Source organism: Halichoeres trimaculatus, unplaced genomic scaffold, assembly GCF_033239565.1.
Source record: "Halichoeres trimaculatus isolate MK-OKI-2021-1 unplaced genomic scaffold, fHalTri1.1 fHalTri1_scaffold_15, whole genome shotgun sequence".
Lineage (NCBI taxonomy): Eukaryota > Metazoa > Chordata > Actinopteri > Labriformes > Labridae > Halichoeres > Halichoeres trimaculatus.
The window spans coordinates 28,661,232-28,678,920 of NW_027437193.1; the positions used below are offsets into that span (position 1 = coordinate 28,661,232).

The 17,689-nt window shown below is 38.7% G+C and overlaps 1 protein-coding gene across 2 annotated transcripts in view; it reads right to left on the reverse strand.

The window, feature by feature from the left end:
- Positions 1-17,689, reverse strand: part of ephb1 (EPH receptor B1) — a 264,549-nt gene that overhangs the window by 10,482 nt on the left and 236,378 nt on the right. For both annotated transcript variants that reach the window (XM_074687825.1, XM_074687824.1), the window contains exon 13: positions 2,342-2,491. In XM_074687825.1, the coding sequence (XP_074543926.1) occupies positions 2,342-2,491 (150 nt within the window). The remainder of the gene's footprint in view (positions 1-2,341; positions 2,492-17,689) is intronic.

Genomic DNA, 17,689 nt, shown 5'->3' on the forward strand with positions numbered 1-17,689 from the left:
ATGGCGGTTCTATTAATGAGGCAGTTTATTCAAATTCAAACTTGTATTTCTATGGCATGAAAGTTAGAAAAAACGATAACATTAAACCTGAGTGTTAGTTTTTACGACGCTACTTAAAGATCCTATGAAATGGGCTCTTGAATTTTCAAGGAAACTGCTGCTTCAAGGAAAAAAAGGCATTTTCAGTGGTGATCCAGCTCTGCTTTAATGGGTTTAAACCTCAACACCACATGTTTTTTAAATAATACCTCTGCCTGTTCTTACAATAATCAGCTAAAAGAAGCAAGTTATGTGAGTTAATGGGTTTATCTTTCAGTTATTACTTCTGAATCGATATTATCTTTTGTCATTGTTGACACCAAATGTAATATTACAACTACTCCCCCTCTCTACAGCATAAAACAACACCAAGCCAAAAAATATAACTGTGCATACAACGAACTTGACTTGAGTATTTGATAAAAGACTGATAAGAAACAGCTGACAGCATTGCTACAGTTCAAATATCAGTTCATAACATTTTCAAGTGAAGACTATCTTAATGTCCATTCTGAACTTGAAGTAAATATCAGTCAATCTACTTAATATCTGTTTTGGTTGTGCTGCTTAATTTCTCATTTCAGTTAAGCACTGTTTTTGTTTTGAAAAGTAGGAAATCACACCCAGGCTTTATCCTAAAGTCATGCAAGTGATTAAAAACAGAAAAAAAAGTGTAAATGCTAAATGTGAAAAATTTCATATGCTCTAAGGTTCCTTCAGTTGTATAAAAAAACACAAAAATCAAATGTAGTGTTAGTTCAGGCAGGACACAACGTCAGGCTCTAACAGCTTAGCTGTCATCATAGGTGCAGATCAGCTGATGGCTCGGCTGACTCCTGTGTCCGCCTCCTATTGGAAAATTGCATTCAGAGCGGGCTGTTTAAACAGCTCTAGCCCAGCCTCCTTCCTGCTTCCTCTGCTGGCATTTTGCAATCCACCTCCACCCCAGCTCCTCCTGTCAATGTATTCATGTTGATTGCTCTGCCCTGTCTGGGTTTTTTTGCTGCTGTGCTCCCTGCTTATGCCGTTCACGATGGCTCGTGATGGGCAGGAAGGTGTGCTCTACCTGCCTCAGGCTTCCCACGCAAGCGCGTGGAAGAGCAGGGAGTCCCAGAACAGAACCATACCGCCAAATGAAACTTTGCAAGTTACAAAAGATTGTTTTGACAAAGTGGTCTTGACTGAACTATAAGCTTAGTGTCGCAGCATTTTGCAGAAGCAAAAGGAATTTATTTCACTTGGACTTTGTTTCCAGGTTCAATTCTTGCATTTTCAGACTTCATGTTGTTTCCCGTCTTTTCTTGAATCTATACATGACCGCAGAATGATGATCTAAACTTTGTTTGTCTCTTGGTCTTATTTGTGTCTTCTGTGACGTCTCTTTGTAATTGTATTTATTAACTTTAAAGTGACCTTGAGTGTACAGAAAGGCTCATTTAAATGAAATGTATTATGAAAATTATTGTTATCGTCTTGTTTCCTTTATGAGAAGGTTGGCTGGCCTTCTCTTGATCAGAAACAGAACAAACGTTAGTTTTTGTACATTTTTAAAGCCCTTACTGGCAAATTACCACCCAACCTTTCAAACCTGTTGGTTGTGTGAAGGGTCCTACATGACACATTCACCTAACCTGCTAAAGCTTAAAATTGCTCGAGTCTACACTAACTTTGGCAAATCTGCATTTTTATTTGATGCCCCTTAATCTTGGAATACACTCCAACAAACTCTAAAGATAACAGCGTTCCCCTCTTACAGAGTTTAGGACCTCGATCACTGATCACTGTTCCTCTTATTGTAACTGTTTTAAATGATTCTTTTGCTTTTTTATTCCTTTGTTTTGTGTTGTTTTTGTTATTTGTTCACACAATGTTTGTGATCTCTTTGACACTGAAAATGAGGGTAACCTCAAAGTCCTTTTTCAAGAATAAATAAAAGTTTGGATGAATGTCTTCACTGAAAAAGTACTTGTGCCAGGTTTTGGGGTGGACTGAACTGAGTTTATCAGTGTAGGGACTGCCTGTATGTTTTGGGGTGTTTTTCTTTCCAAATTCGATAAAAAGGAAAGAGACCCTTACTTTTCCTTTAGAGAGTTTTCTCAGCTAGTGATCAATAAAAAAAAAAAATTAAATCCCATCCTCTAGAGCCACTGACAATCATGGCCCTGAGTATATTCTTCTTTTTACTATAGTTGTACAAAATCATAATAAATTTGCTGGTTGTAGTGTTTGTCTTTTTACCTCTTATTCCTATATGCACCTAAACAGAACAGAGGGTCTCTGAACTGGACTCATTAATACTTACATCCTGGTTGGACATGTCCCAGTAAGGCCTCTCCCCAAATGACATCACTTCCCACATGACGATGCCGTAGCTCCAAACGTCGCTTGCTGAGGTGAACTTCCTGTAAGCAATGGCCTCTGGAGCTGTCCACCTCACTGGAATCTTCCCGCCCTAAAGATGAACAAGAGAGAGGAAGAGAAAAACAAAAGGCGCACAAGGTGAAATGAAAGTTATTAATACTTCTCCACTACCAACGCAGCTTTGCTTACTTGCCTTGACCGTCTTATTCCCTGCCTGTACATCTTTATTCCCTCATTCACTCACTGTATCAATCCTCCTGCAAGCAATACACGTGATTCCACCTTTGTCTCAGCCGCAGCAGCTCCCAACAGCTCGCCCTTCACACATCGACCAACATCACATTTAGCGTCTCCTCTCCCACAGCCCTGTTTGGATAAAGGAAGATAGGCCCGGGCTTCTGCTCGTACATCGAGCGTGTCTGCCTGTAATTGGGCTACCTGGGCCTGAGGCATGCCACGCGCCCTGTTGACTGAAATTGACAGCTGCTTGTTTAAAATTCCACATGCACCCTCACACACACACTCATGCAGACACAGCCGGGGACGAACGCACAGGCGCTGACACAGGCATATGCTTAAATCGCCTCCTTCACAGCACCTTCCCATATTCCTGACCTGAGCTTGCCAGCAGATTAATAATGCCAATTAGCTAAATCTGTGCATTTGCAGATAAGCTGGTGTTGGTAACAAACCCAAACCCGGACAGGATTGTGCAGAGGCCACCTGCTCTTTCCCTGCTCTCACACAGAGATGGAAAAAAGAAGCGAGGAAAACGGATGATAATTGTGCAGAACGAGGTACAGAAGTTGTTCTGCCTGAACAGTTTGAGGTTGAGTGTTTCCCTCTAAGTGTGCATCTATACACACACTTATGTAGGTGTTACAGGTCAGCGCTGTGTGTCACTGTGGAGGTGGAGAGGCTGAGCTCATTAATGAGCACCTCTCTAAGGTTTGACCTTTGAGCGCCTGCTGATCCTGGAAAGAGATTTAACATTTGACCCTGGAGGGAGACCGCTGTCAGGACACTCAGCAAGATGCAAAAGCAACGCTCTCCAGCTCTCCATAAGCACACCAGTGAGTGGAGAGAAAAAGACATGAAGCATCATCAGAAATGAGGCAATGGTGCAGTGCGTGACAGAGAGAGAAAATGCAGAAACAGAAAAGAAGAACTCAGAGAGGAAGAGATCAATAGAGGAATAAAGGCTATCTAAGCCCCAGTGACTTCAATGCTTTTCTCATATCTCAGAATACTTCATATCTGAATTGTTTCATCTAAACTAAGACCCCGGGACACTTTTCTCTTGCACTTTCTTTTTCTTTAGGGCAAGAATGGAGCTACACAGATATAAGCCAAATATCTTCCCTGCAAGAATATAAAAAGGCCAATCCTCTACTTCTTCATCTGTCACCCTGTCAGGGAAAAAGCTCCAGGTCAATTATTTGTTTTCGGACAAACAAAATGAAAAACTGAGAAATAAATGCAGAACAAACCCAAAAAGAAAAGAAAGGAAAAAACAGCTGCTCCAGGCAAGACGCTGCCTATTAGAGCTCCTTTTTTATCATTACTTACATATTCCCCTCACTCCCTCTGTACATCTGGTCTCATGCCCCAGGACTCTGTAGGGATATGAGCTGAATGTCGCTGGAATGGCCTGGGCAAAGACACAGGCTTCACAAGATGCTCCCTGTGAGCCTCCAATGAGACTTTAGTAATAACATTTCCAAGGCTGGTGAGTCAGAAGCAGCTATGCAAACCCTTGGTAATTACTGCTGTGGGCCAACGATAGCTCTGCCAAAATCCTGCTTTAATAACATGAAGTGCTGAGCAGCTCATGCATATAGGGAAGAAGGCAAAAACATAATAAAAAGCACTGGAGTTTCTGTCTGTAAAAAAAAAAAAAAGCGCTAACACCACGGGGAACACATAGTGTTGATGGGAATTAAAACAGACCTAATGTCAACACAAAAGCAGAGAGCTTTGTGAAGCCCTGAAGCATGAGGAGAGGTCTTTAGATATGCTTTCTGTGCAGGCTACTGAAAAAGGAACAAGCTGTTTTCTGTTTGCCTTGAAGTGAAATATCGGCCCTTAAAAAGAATAACACACAGCTATTATCTCGGACAGTTGACTCAGAGTGTGTGTAGATGAGCCAGGCTGTGGCGTACACACTTCAGCTGCAGGGCTTGTGGGCCTTGAGTGGTGTCATCTGTAATGATATCAAGTGATACTTTGCAAAAGTCTCTTGGTAATAAATAAGTTGGGGTACACACAGAGACTCACTTTATGGCCGTACTGGATGGGCCTATTTTCTGGCTGATAAATGTCGGCACTCGGAATAAAAAGTGAGTGAGCTTTCAGGGCATGAACAGCTACAAAAGATGTGCAACAAATATACCTTGCTGCAGTGATGTTCAAAGTGTGGGGTGGGGTCCTTTTAAGAGCCATGGAGGTATTACTTTGGGGCTGTGATGTGTATTGAATGTATTATTTATTTACAATACGTTGCCTCTGTTCTACTTTCCCATAAATCAAGCGTAGAGTTAGTTCAGGCAGGCCACAAAGTCAAGCTTGGCCGACAGTACATCAGCTGCTCTTTACCCCGGCCCAATCAGCTGACAGCTCAGTGAGTAAAATCGGCATTTAATTTAAAGTGCCTGCCAACTCCTGCTGCTCACCCTGTGAACAGCTTTTCAACCCACCTCCACTCCAGCTCCTCCTTATATGCTGTGTCTGATTTTACTAGTGTGGTATATATCAACACTACTAATCACTTTTATTTTAATAATAATAATAATAATAATAATAATAATAATAATAATAATAATAATAATAATAATAGTAATAATAACTCTCTTTTTTCACAGTACACGGGCAGGATCTTAAAATTCCCATCTTTAGAAGTTTTAATCAGTTTTATTTTTTTTTTTTCTGATGATTTTCTTTCCTTTATTTGGTGGTGGTGGTTTTTGGCCTTTTATATAATGTATTTTATTTAGTTCCTCACATTTCTCTTTTACTCCTCTTTTATTTCTTTTATATTTCTTTTAACAATAATAATAATAGTAGTAGTAAACAACTTAATTTATGTAGCACTTTTCAAAAGCAATGTTACAAATTGCTGTACAAAATGAAACAAACAGTTTTAGAAATAAAAGAGGAGGAATTAAAGAGTAGTAAAAGAGAAATGTGAGGAACTAAAGAAAAATGCATTATGTAAAAAGCTAAAAACTACCACCACATAAAGGAAGGGAACACATAAGAAAAATAAAAACAATAAAATTATTTAAACACATTAAAATGATAAAAGATAAGAATTTAAGTTCCTGCCCATTTACTGGAAAAAGTTAAAAGGTAAAACAAAATTAAACATTTGCAGCATTGCAACAATTAAAATATGCTGAGCTAAAACCTCCAGTAAAAGCACTTTGATAAAAATGTGTCCTTAAAAGAGGACAAAGATTCTGCCATCCTGTTCTCCTCGGGCAGGTTTGACTTTGGCATTCCATGTGCACACGTGGAAGGGTAGGAAGCTCCCAGGATAGAGCCAGACTATCAAAAATATGACTAATAAGCTCTAAAAAAATTAACCCAACTCATTAAAAGAATTGCTAAAGTCTTGGACTTACTTTACCCTGCAGGGAAATGTGATCACCATCGGTTTATTTTTCTTGTCACACAGAAATGATGTAAATCAGGTATGGGCCAACTGCATCATATATAATCCAGATATTTCTTTGCTATTTTATCTCAGTCTCCACAGCCTTTTCAGAATGCATTCAACTTTGATGTTACTTTTGAGCTATACTGTTTAGTGCTGAAGGGCTGGACGTCTGTGTGAATCACCTGGAAACAAACGTGAAAGACAGCTCGGATGGAGGTAGTTCCTCCTCCTCACTTCCATCTGCTCAGCTATCCCGGCTCCCACAGCACATTCATTTCAGAACGAAACCATTTACCACGCTTACTTCAGCCATCACAATGTTCGCTTCTGTAAACACTGCTTTGTATGACGTCTGTGTTGTTGCTGTTCTGTGCATGTGGATCAGTTCATGACCGTGACCAGCTTAGCCCACATTCAGGAAATGAAGCTTGTGTAAGTTCATGCGGGACACGAGGGTCATATGCTCAGCTGTTACCAGCTAGCAGGGTGATGTTAAACTCCACTCAACCAATCACAGCTCTTTCTAACGACAGGACAGTGTATCCAAACACACCTCTGCTGTCCACACTTTGCTGCTGGTTGAGCTTTGCCTCCTGTACCCCAGCCTCTGCCTATCAAGTCTATCTGAATGTATTTACCTATTTGGTGGATTGTTTCCATGTACTCTTAGCAAAAGCAGGCTGCTTGGCTATACCAGAGCACTTTGGAAAGTAGAGTCTACAGCTGTTTTCCAAACCCACACAACACTAGCAGTGCCGACTATTTTAGCTAAAATTTAGTTTGTAGTAGTCAGTATGTGAAAACTTGCAAAATCTGCAGTATGCCAAAAATCCCTGGATGTCCTACTGATCCAGGAAAATTTCTCAATATGCAACAGACCAGCCTACCCAGCATACAGTCTCCCACAATGAATGGCGCTAATGCTGTTTGTCTATGCGGGTGGCAGGTTTTGGTGGATTACCACCGTCTACTGGAATGAGTCGGCATTATAACTACAATACAACAACACTAACATTAGATGGTCTATGAAATAGAAGTGAAATGTGAAAGAAACAAAAGTAAATCTTGTTACTTCCTGTTATAATAGATGTGTTTACTTCTACAAATTCATTAAAGCCCATATAAACCACTGATTCACTTTTTTAAACTTTGGATTACATAGAAGTGTTTTTTTCCGTCAGCTGTAGAAATAAAAATATCTTCCAGATTTATTTTCAGTTAACGACATAAATCAAATATGACGAGCCTGCCATGATTTGATTAACAAAATTGCTAAATGCCGAGATCTACCCAAAGTTTGAGTTGTGCATTTAAAATAAGGGCAAAATAAAATCCAACACCTGTAGCTTCATTTTCTGAAACTGAAAACCAGAGGAGTATACTACAAAACAAACCCAATGTAATAGTCATACAGTCGTACGTACTACATGCAAAAGCATTAAGCGGCATGCAGTGCCTACTACATTTTACATACACATGTAGTATGTAGTATGTAGTATGTAGTACATAAAATGTAGTTGGCAGTTTGGAAACAGCCCATAACACCAAGTATAAATGTGTAGCCATATGGCAGTAAATGGTGTACAACAGAAAAACAACAAGAGCAACAACAACAACAACAACAACTTCAATATAAATCAGATGAGAGCAAACAAATCTGCCCTTATCCACATTATGGTGATCATGAGCCTCTGAAAACCTTTGACCCGTTGACCTCAGGTTGGGTTGAGTTTATTGTGATGCAACTGAGCTGAGCAAATGGAAACAAACACAGACTAGAGTGAAACCTCTCAGCTCCGCTGCCACAGACAAGCAGACCAAACATGTATCTTCTGGACTGGAATATCGTAAAATAGTATTATTTCAGAAGTGTGCTCTAAGTTTTGTATTAACAACCTTACGGTGTACAAAATTGAAGTTTTTTTCACAATTTTTTGAAATATCAGATAACTTTGTATCCTTCTCTCCAGTTTTCCTGTATCCTATAGGAGGACAACATTTAAAGCAGAGTATCCACCTGGAGCACCTTGAGCAGACACAGTCATGTGCTGTCACCCCTTTGTCAAAAGAATGAGATTACAGTACACGACTGGTTCCACCTGCTTTATGCCCGTCCGTGACAGGTTGTGACCAGCTGTGACAGCTAGTGACATGTCTGCGCTGTGATTGCAACGAAGCAGGGCTGGGAGTGTAAGGTTAGGTAACACGGTGAGACGGGAGCGTTCCTGTGACAGCTGGGTCTGAAAGATGACAGATAAACATGTGTAGGCCAGGTAATGTGTCTACTTATTGGTGTCTGTTTCGGTCCCTCGGCCCAGTAAAATGTGTGTTTGTGCAAGTCTGTGTGTGTGTGTGTGTGTGTGAAGACACATACACTGGGATATGAAACACCTGTCATGTTTTTGTAGCGCGCTGCAGCCACCAACGTGCCTGCTACCTTCATGTGGCCTGTCACTGGAATGCAGCAGCAGAAAATAAATGAAATCGAGAGCAAAAAAAGCCCAAGACGGAATCTGATTACAGTCATCAATAAAATGGCCCAGAATTTTTTTTTAAGTAGTCTTAATAAAAGACGAGACCGATGTTTGGCCGTGTTTTCACAGTTTTCTCACTCCATTGAAGCTATTTTAAGATTCCAAGTAACACTTTTCTTCTGTCATCTGGAGACAAATATGCAGATCTTCCTCCCTGTTTTTTATTCTCCTACACTCCCCCTCCCCTTTTCCTTCACTCCTTCAACTTCTATAATCCATTTCCAAACAATGCACACTCAAACGGACTTGAGCACATTTACTTTAGGCTGGGACGAGTGCTCCATCAACATCCTTTTAATGAAATCTTCAGAGCAATGATCTGCTTTGGATGTCTGCCCAAACAGAATGAGGAAGACAGCGAGTGAGGGACAGAGAGGAGGAAGAGTAACACGGGAAGATGGAATGAAAAATGGAACAAATGAAAAACAAAAAAGCAGGAAGGAGAGGGCAAAGGAGTTGTTTTTTTGGTCATCCATGACAATATGTGGCAGATCGACAGACACAGGTCTCTGCTATACGATGAAGTCTGGCAGACGCTGAAGGAATTTGTTAAAGTTTTATTTCATGTTTGAAAAATCCCAAGCAGAGAAGTCTTTGAGGCTTTTTCTTTTCTGATTTGATTAACAAATGAAGAGTAAAACTTTCTCTATACTACATGGGTGGATAGTGAAAGGAAACACTCAAAATAGCCGTGTTCAATTGCTGTATGTGTTAAAATAGATTAAAGAAGACATAGTTAAGACTTCCAGAAATAGTTTAACACTCAGATCTTATGTCAAAAAATAGGAGGACTGTGAAGTTCTTCTGTCAATTTGAAATTGCAGAAATCAGTTCAATTAATCTTTTTTGTAAAGCACATATCTGTATCTGTCAGTGCTTTGGAAAAATAGAATGAAATAAATAGAATAGATGAATAAAGCAAAGTCACTGAACTATTTTGAGCTGTTACATTTATCCTCCACTGGTATAGAGAGATAAGAGGGGGAGGTTAAAGTTAGAACGAAGTTCATCTAGGAGCCATGACTAGTGCAAAACAACTACATTTGATAATGTTAACCTGTCAAGCAAATCTGGAGGAAGTGCAACACTGACGGAGGATTTTACCAAGAATGGACTGTGGCAGCTATTAGCAAAACAGAATTGCTCATCTTTTCCCCTCCATCTGTTCCCTTTCGAGGTCTAGTTCACAGACAATACTCTGATGATATTTAAGCGCAAACAATGCTCATTAAAGTTCTGCAGCTCTGTGCAGTTTGCTCCAGTTTTGCTCCTCATTGTGACTGAAATGAGCCGTCAAACTGCCACTTTACGTAGCACAGGGCTGCACTGTGAGCTCTCATCGTCATGGTGCCAAACTGTACCCATGTGTATGATGAGTCAAATGGGGAGAGTAAATTTGTACCATTTCATCAGGAGACATAAAAAAAAAAAGATAAGTCTAAATTTCCCAGTTTATACACAGTTCACTTAGTGGAGCAAGCTTGAAGAAGGAAACTTGTTCAGATTTAAAATAAATAACTTACTTGGTAGGTAATACCTTTCTTTTTTAAACAACGTATTATTTCAGCAAGGTTTTTTTTTTTAATTCTGTGTATCTGTTTTTTTGTTTTTGTTATTTTTTTGTTTTTCTTTCTAAAGTAAACATACACACACATTTTTTTTTGTCTGTTTTAATTTCTGGCTGTTGCCACCCTCCACTTCCTTTCTGTATCCCTCCTTTCCTTTTCAGCTGTCCCATCTACTAAAGACAAAATTGCCCAATATAATATAAAATATAATATAATATAATATAATATAATATAATATAATATAATATAATATAATATAATATAATATAATATAATATAATAAAATATAATATAATATAATATAATATAATATAATATAATATAATATAATATAATATAATATAACATAACATAATATAATAATATAATATAATATAATATAATATAATATAATATAATATAATATAATATAATATAATATAATATAATAATATAATATAATATAATATAATAATTAAATATTGTTTGTGGTGAGATAAGTTGTCAATACAATAATATAGTCAATGAAATATTCTCATTTCTAAATGTGTACACACTTCCTGCCACAGTTGCCCGAGTTAAGGCTCCATGTTGGGCCACCTCAGTCAATAAATTCTGAACTGCCCCACATTCCACATCTAAGGGATTTTGTTTTGAAGTTCCTTATTTAGAGTTTACTGTTTTGGTTGACCAAGAGATAAAATCACTGTTTTCTGATCCTACTGACTGCAGTATAGTCCTCAACAAAGACAGTAATGACACATGTCTTTCCCTAATGTAGTCAAACACAAACCACTTTAATGTTAATCCAGTCTGGATGCAAATGCAGTCAAACAGTTACAGATGGAGAATCACTGGCAAATATGACACAAGGTATAAATCACGATAGACTGCTGGGGATGGTTGTTCCCTCTTTGATGAAGAAACCAGGCGCAGATCTGAATCTGTGAGTATCTTTGTAACATTCACACTCATTTCCATTCTTGGATATTTTCTCCAGTTACATTTACTCCAGGACTGAGTCTGCTACATTTCCACAATCTGAATAAAATTAGCCTAGAAACATCATAATACATTTCAAACAAACTACAAGATAAAAAAGGATGTGGTTCAAGATTTTCTGTAATTATGAATGAGCGTGACTGGCTTTCTTATCCCAGCTGTAGCACCTCCACTCCTGGCAGGTCACTTCAGTGGGAAGCCAGACGGGAATAGTGCTTGGTCACTGCAGCGGTGACTCATACAGTACTTTTTTGGTATGAGGAGGTTGAGGATCTGTGCAAGAGAGCATGAACCTCTCAACACGCCAGAAATAAATGTACATTTCTGGCACGTGTACCAGGCAAAACATGTAATTTGTTTAAAAAGGAGTTGGAAACTGAAGTTGTGAAATATGCCTTCAATTTCACTTTAGAGAGAACAGGAGGAAAACAACTTCTACAGCACTTCACATGTGGATGTCATGATGCAATCTGGATCCAACCATCAGCTCATACATTTTGGAATAAAGCCCTGGTTTGTTTGTCAATATGACTGATGCTATATCAAGCTACAAGAGCAAACAGAATCCAATGGGAGTGATATGAAACAAATGTGAATTTGTGTGGCAGATACAAAAAGATGGACATTTGTTTGGGAACTCAGATATGAATGTAGCTTCACAGGTTGTTTTGAACATTATAAATAGCCTTCAGTCGACCAGGTTTGAGAAGTATTGGAGGGAGAATGACTGATTGCTGTTTTAATCACAGAGAATCTGCCTTGACCAAGAAACAAAGCAGCTCTTGATCTTTAACGACTGAAGCACGGGTTCATTTTTCACATTACAGTATCGTCAAATTGGCATGTGGTGTGGTGTAATGTTTATGTATGTAGTTGGACTTTTAGAAACAAGTTTAGCTACCTTTAAATAACTTACTTTGAACCCCGATTTTGCTGAATTTTTCTTCCTTACATGAAACGTCAACAAACAAAAACAAGATATTTATTCATTGTCAGTGCGCACATATCCAATCTGGTTCCAATAACCTTGCTCTGTTCCTGAAATTCTGTGATGTATTGATATAGAGGTTTGTGTTCAAGCAAATATGCATTTTGTTTGCATACAGAAGTGATATGTCAGGATAAAATCTGCAAGAAAGTCCCTTTGTTTGCTTTTTCTCCCGGTCCATATGGACACGTTCCCATTTTCCTTCTTGTTTGCTCAGAGGCTCTGTCCCCTTAACTTTATTCAGAGCATAAATATTTCAGCACAAGTTGAATAGACAAGCCAAAAAAAAGTGCATGGGCCTGAAGCCAGGGAGAGCGACAGAGAGGGGGGAGAAAGGATGCAAATAGAAAACAGACAAATGACAGAAACAGCAGCGCGGTCCACATAGTGTGCGCAGTGGAGCGCAGCTGAGAGAATGTCACTCAGGTCACAGGGATTTGACGGATGAGCTTTGTTACTGGCTCTGTGTGACCTCGCCTTTCAACCCCTCTGAGCCTCAATGACACAAACAAACACACACATGTCGACACACATGGAGAGAAAAAGGCCCCAGGACACATATGAGTCCACCACACAATACCTACTTTTAAGCACATACATCGATGCGTATCCCCTTCATCAGCTGGAGCACAGAGCAGGAAGTACTGACCCACACCTGGCCTCATCACTTTAGCCTTGTGGGCATGAACTCTTAACTCAAAGGGTAACAGTTCTTATCTGAGCTGTTACACACTTGACATGCTCACTGACAAAAAGCCAAACTTTCTATTGGCCACTTGCCTTATGTCTGTTCTCTAAGTTGCAGCTTAAACAGTCTCAGTTGTGTCGTCTTGTGTTGACTTGATCCATAGGGGAGAAATTTAAACTTCAGTTTTCAGGTGTACACTTGGTCTGTTCCTGATGCAGACTAATGCTGCTGATTATTGGAGGGAGCCATATTGATTATGGCAGGGGCTTTGAGCTTCCTTTTTAACAGCTGTAGTCTGGTTTTCAGATTCTCAATGAACCCGAAGAACAACAACTTTTAGTACGTCTGCAAAAGCTCCATTTTTACAAATCAAAACTTAATATTGTTGGCCTGAAAATGATTTTTTTTGGTTAGGCAAACAAAAATGTTCTGTTGTGTTGACAACTGCTTCAAATCTTCTGGGGTCTTAATCTACAATTTCAATTTTCCACATGTGCCACCATCTCCCCTGTTCTCATAAAAAATGGATGAGAATAAAATTAATCAACCAAAAAGGTGAATATTTTTATTAGTATTCAAACTCTAGCTTTGCAGTTGGTGAATCATCACTTGATCAACTTGATTGTAGCTTAGTAGAAGAGTCACTGACTCCCAGTCAGAGGAGTGGGGACTGAATCCTGTCCCTTCAAGTTACACTAAATGTGAATATTAAGTTACCTCAACAAAAACTTATTAGTTGGTTTAAACGTAAGACTCTAAGTTGGCCTCAAAAGTCAAAAATACAGTGTAGACAGTTGCCTTGAACAATAAGTTCCATTCAATGACACAGTGTAGCTGCCCAGCATTTTTTATTTCTATTTTTTGACAGTTTGACCATTAGGGCTGGGTATTGTCAAGAACCTGAAGATTTGATTCAATTTTTATTCTTTAAGTTGCAATTCTATTCCAAATCGATTTGATTCACTATCAATTCAATTCAACTCAACTCAATTCGATGCAATTTGATTTGATATTTTTTTGATTCCACATTGATTTGATTCCGAATTGATTCCGAATTGATTTGATTTCGTATTGATTTGATTTCGTATTGATTCGATTTCGTATTGATTCGATTCAATTCAATATTGATTTGATTCAATTTGATACTGATTCGATTCAATTCGATATTGATTCGGTTCGATTCTATGATGATTCAATATTACATCGAATTGAATCGATATCAAATCAAGTTGATATTGAATCAATATTGATTCAATTTAATTCGATTTGATTCAAGACAATATTGATTTGATTCAATATTGATTTAAATACTTTGATTATCGATTTTCATGCCCCATGTGAACACATGTGGTATGTCACCTCACATTTTAGAGCAATAAAACAACTGAAATATCAAACTTTAAAGCTGAAGGATCTGGTTCTATGCTTCTGCTGCTACACTGGCTGCCATTTTTTATGTTACTTGGACTCTGGTGGCCCTCATCCATACAACGCAAATGACATGCACAGACCTCCTCACTTGCCAGGAGTTGAATCAATTCGACCAGAGGATTTGCCACAGAATATATTGTGGCATCAATTCATCTATATTTTTACCCACCTCTTTTGGCCATTGCAATTATTTATTCACAACTTAGCAGGACTAGGAGACAACACTTGCTCATCTCACCTCAGCTTTGGCAGTCAAACTGTTATAATGTGATGATCACACCTTGATGTGTTGCCACCCAAATTTTACTGCCAATTCATCCGTGGCCTAGGTTGCACCATTATAGGTGTTGACTTTGACCCAGGAGACCATAATAAATCATACAGCATATCACGGCCTCTATCACTTTGATGTATTGTTTATCACAGTACGGTGAGTAATGCTATTGTGAAGCACCTTTGTGCTGCCCTGTAAAGGTCTTCCAATGAAACAGAAGCAGGTAAGTGGGAAAGCCATAGTTTGTATGGATTGGTTGCTCCTTGGATAAAGACAGGGTTTGTAGGTGTTCAAAAAGTCAGTCTTCCTCTTTAGTGCCTCTTGCACGAGATTAGTGTCACCTGGGGGGACTTCAGGAGATTAAAAGTTACTCCTTTCATGCACGTTTTTTTGTGCAGCACATTCATAGAGGATAAGCAGAATTTATGTATTTGATTCAAACTTTCTGACATGAACCCTTTGATACAACGTCAAGGCTCTGCTTATGATAGCTGCACATAATGAGTATTAAGACTGCTGATAGTTAAAAATGAAATTATCTACCAAATTCTACCATGCGTGTCATCTTTTCTATCATCCTTTGAGTTTTTGCTCCTCTGATGGATTAAAGCTTGCTTCCTCTGCAGTCTACACACTGTGTAGCGAGTCGAACCTCCTGAATTTGCAAAAGAGCACTGTCAGAACTTTTGATTATAAGTGCCAACACAGCCTCCAAAATGCTCCACTGGCAAAGAGGCAGAAAAGGGTTTTAGGGAAACTTGCAAAAGTTGTGTTATGCTAATGACATAGGTCGGCTGTGGCAGAATTGAACTTGAAAAAAACGGGCAGGGCAGAGTTGAACAGAAGACCAGGGAATATTTCAACACAGGGGCATGTCTCAGTCTCAGCCAAGGGTGACATTGACCTAATGAGATAAGAGAGTCCATCTCTGGTGCCAGACTAAACTATGAAACACTGATTGGCTATTTGATGCTGGAATAAGCTGTTTAGACAACTAATAGATGGGCTAGTTGGATTGCTGGTGGGTTTTTTTTTTTTTTTTTGCATTCAAATGTAGCACATTTTCTTTTAGTGGTAAAAATACTCTGCATGGTTGTTTCATAAAACAAGTATACAGAAGAGGAATCCAGCAACCAAAAACTGTAAATTTCCCTGCAGTTGTTGGGGGCTAGATGCTGGCTGAATAGTGGTGCTCTCAATGGGGGTGTGATACAAAAGAGGGTGTGCCTGACTAGGAAGGAGTTATGCGGTACTGATGCAACTCAGCGTGCATTAAATTCAACATTTTCTGACGCTTACAGCATGGTTTATTCTTCAACATAGTCAATGTTTTCTTGAGTTGTTGCTGTGACAGGATGTCCAGACCTTGGGCCATCTTCAAGGCTCTTCCTACCCCTTTTGAATTCAGCTGCTCACTTTTTCACAGTTGATAAAGGAAGAGCATCGATGTTTCAAGGTTTTTTATTTGCCATTTGTAGATGGACCGACAGTCCAGACACATTGGAAACCTTGTGCAGGGGGCTCTCTCAGAGTCAAAGGCAAAAGATATAAAGGATATAAAGATAAAATATTTAAATAGGGAATATAAAACATTTAAAGTAGAGAATATAAAACATTTAAAGTAGAGAATATAAAACATTTACAGTAGAGAATATAAACAATTCAAATAAATAATATGAAACAGTTTCAATAAAGAATATACAAAAAAACACCTGAGTACCAAATAACACTGTAAACAGAGTAGAAAAGGTATATAGAGAGTACTGCACTTATTGGAGGGATATGTACTTCACAGTCAGATTATTGCACACAGAAAGAAGTTGTCACTGACAGGGTATTGCACATTTCCAGTGGATATAATAGTAATAGTATTAAAAGTGACATATTGCACAGAACAGTGGAGTGAGGTAGAGCCGGGTTGTTCAACGCATGTCCAATAGTTTTTTATTTCTAGTGGAGCAACCAATGTTGGCATGAAAGGCTAACCCATTTTCTCTGCAGCTATTTGACAACACCACAGTGCCATATTGTAACCATATTCACAAAATGTCTCTGGTTCTACTTTTCAAAGTCCTCAAACACTACAACGTCAGTTAATCTGAAAATTAACCATGCTGTAAGTGTTAAAAAACAAGTTTAATCACAATGACATAACTCCTTCCTAGCCAGGCACAAACTTTTCAGCCTTCACCCGTACTGTATATCATCAAAGGTAACGTCTTACCTATTAACAGAAATCCCAAATCAGAAAGACTTTAGTAATCACAGTGAGGAATTTGCTAACATAACAATTTGAAACATAAAGTTTTCCATAAGCAAAATTGTCTGGACATGCCCCAGACTCCACAGAAAATAGAAATGGTATCGGCCCCCTGGCTAGAATATTCGAAAACAACTGACTTCTTGCACAGGCTGATGATTATGTTTGCCAGGGTTGGTTACCATTCACCTTGAACGATATGGTACCGATGCTCTGTACCTGGCAACTGGTACCAATTTTCTGTTCTTTTGTGTGTTTATGTGGTAATTAATATCAACTTGTGTGACAATGAAATCACAAAGTTTTTCCAGTTAAAAATTTGTTCTCAATATGTAAACTTGCACGTCCAGCATGGAAAACAGCCTACTCTTCCACTCCCTCACAGTTACAAGGATGCAGTTCTGTTAGAGATAGACCAATTATCGGCTATGGTGATTATCAGGGCTGATATTTGGCATTTTGAAGCATATCGGCATGTGCCTTTTTTTTAATCTGACAGCTGATAAGACACAAATTTAAAACTGAGTTGTTGTGGCTCTGATGCAGCCGCTCCACTGTCTGCAGTCACTACTCAGTCCCCAGCTCTGTCCCACCCACAGTACCATCTGATTGGTTACAAGCAGAGCCATTGCTTGGGAAACAGCCAATCAGCAGTACAGTTATTAGATTTATTGCAGTTACCTTGAAATTTTGGAAAACTTTATTTACTGTAGAAAACTTAAGCTATTTATTTTTTTAAGTTTTAATTTAACTTTATAAAACATGCTGCCAAGCCTGGAAACTGTTTAATAAACTCATGCCTAAAGGTATTTGAATGAAGTTAAGGGTTTGTATCCTCCAAAATTTTGACACCAATATTTGCACTTTGACTGCAAATTAATATCAGCTTCAAATATGAGTTATCGGC